Source organism: Loa loa, assembly GCF_000183805.2.
Source record: "Loa loa unplaced genomic scaffold supercont3.3452, whole genome shotgun sequence".
Classification (NCBI taxonomy): domain Eukaryota; kingdom Metazoa; phylum Nematoda; class Chromadorea; order Rhabditida; family Onchocercidae; genus Loa; species Loa loa.
Window position 1 is genome coordinate 1 of NW_018111630.1, and position 1,000 is coordinate 1,000.

The 1,000-nt window shown below is 35.6% G+C and overlaps 1 protein-coding gene across 1 annotated transcript; it reads right to left on the reverse strand.

The window, feature by feature from the left end:
* Positions 1-87: 87 nt before the first annotated feature.
* On the reverse strand, positions 88-777 carry LOAG_15983 (F-box associated region family protein; the record flags this gene model as incomplete). Its single annotated transcript, XM_003151471.2, has 2 exons — positions 88-384; positions 654-777. Coding segments are annotated over 2 exons (421 nt in total), but the record flags the coding sequence as incomplete, so codon positions are not given.
* Positions 778-1,000: the final 223 nt, after the last annotated feature.

Consider the following 1,000-nt stretch of genomic DNA (forward strand, 5'->3'; position numbering starts at 1 on the left):
CAAAAATAGTCAGAAAATAGTAGTGCATTTATTCTGTCACATATATCCCTGTTTTTGGGAAATTTATGACACCAATTTGTTTAAATATTATATTCCGTAGAGTGAAAAAAATGACATTAACGATTCACCTTTTTCACCTCGTAAAATTCGAACTCGAGTTATTGAAGTATCGGTTGTTTCATCACGCTCTGGAACATCACGCTGTTGGTCAAGACGAGGGTACCGAGGAAGAATAAGACATTCTGGCATTGGTCTATATGGCAAAGGCAAAGAGCCATCAGGAAGCAGCCGCACTTCTAATATGTATATGGATGGGCAATTGAAGCGAGCAGTACAGCATTCCGAAACGGTGATTGGTGGACAAAATTCATCCAGAAAAGCACGCTAAATCAAATCTTTACTAAGATATACCGGGATAAGTTTTTTACCGCATTTGTTGAAATGCATAGTTTTTACCATTAGAGAATGAATTAATAGTTGGATGAATTGCATGAAGACGAGCTCTATTCTATTATTCTATAAAAACCTTTTATGGCTTACTTTATCTCAGTGAAGTAATGAAAAAACCATCTTAAATGATCCAATTGTCGTTAGTAACTAATTTGAACTATATGTAATTTAAAAAAGAAACAAAGACATAGGGAAACAGCTACCTCAATTCCTTCCTTCCACAAATCAATAATTTGAAATTTACTACACCAACCATAGCTTGTCACAAACGCAACTGGTATATCTTCCGTTGACACGCAACCTATTGGTGGTTTCTCAACTTCGAATCTAAACTACGAGTTTAATAAGTAAAATCCAATCAAAAAGCAACGAATCGTGCATAATCGCGTCTAAAACAAAATCACATAAAATGATCTCATACGATTCGTATGTTATGCTAAGTGTCCCTTTCTTGAGCTTATCCTGCTCCATTTGAATCACCTCTACATCGGGCTAGAGATCTGAAATCAGACATAAATATCGGCGGACAAATGGATTTTGTTTCTTTAGT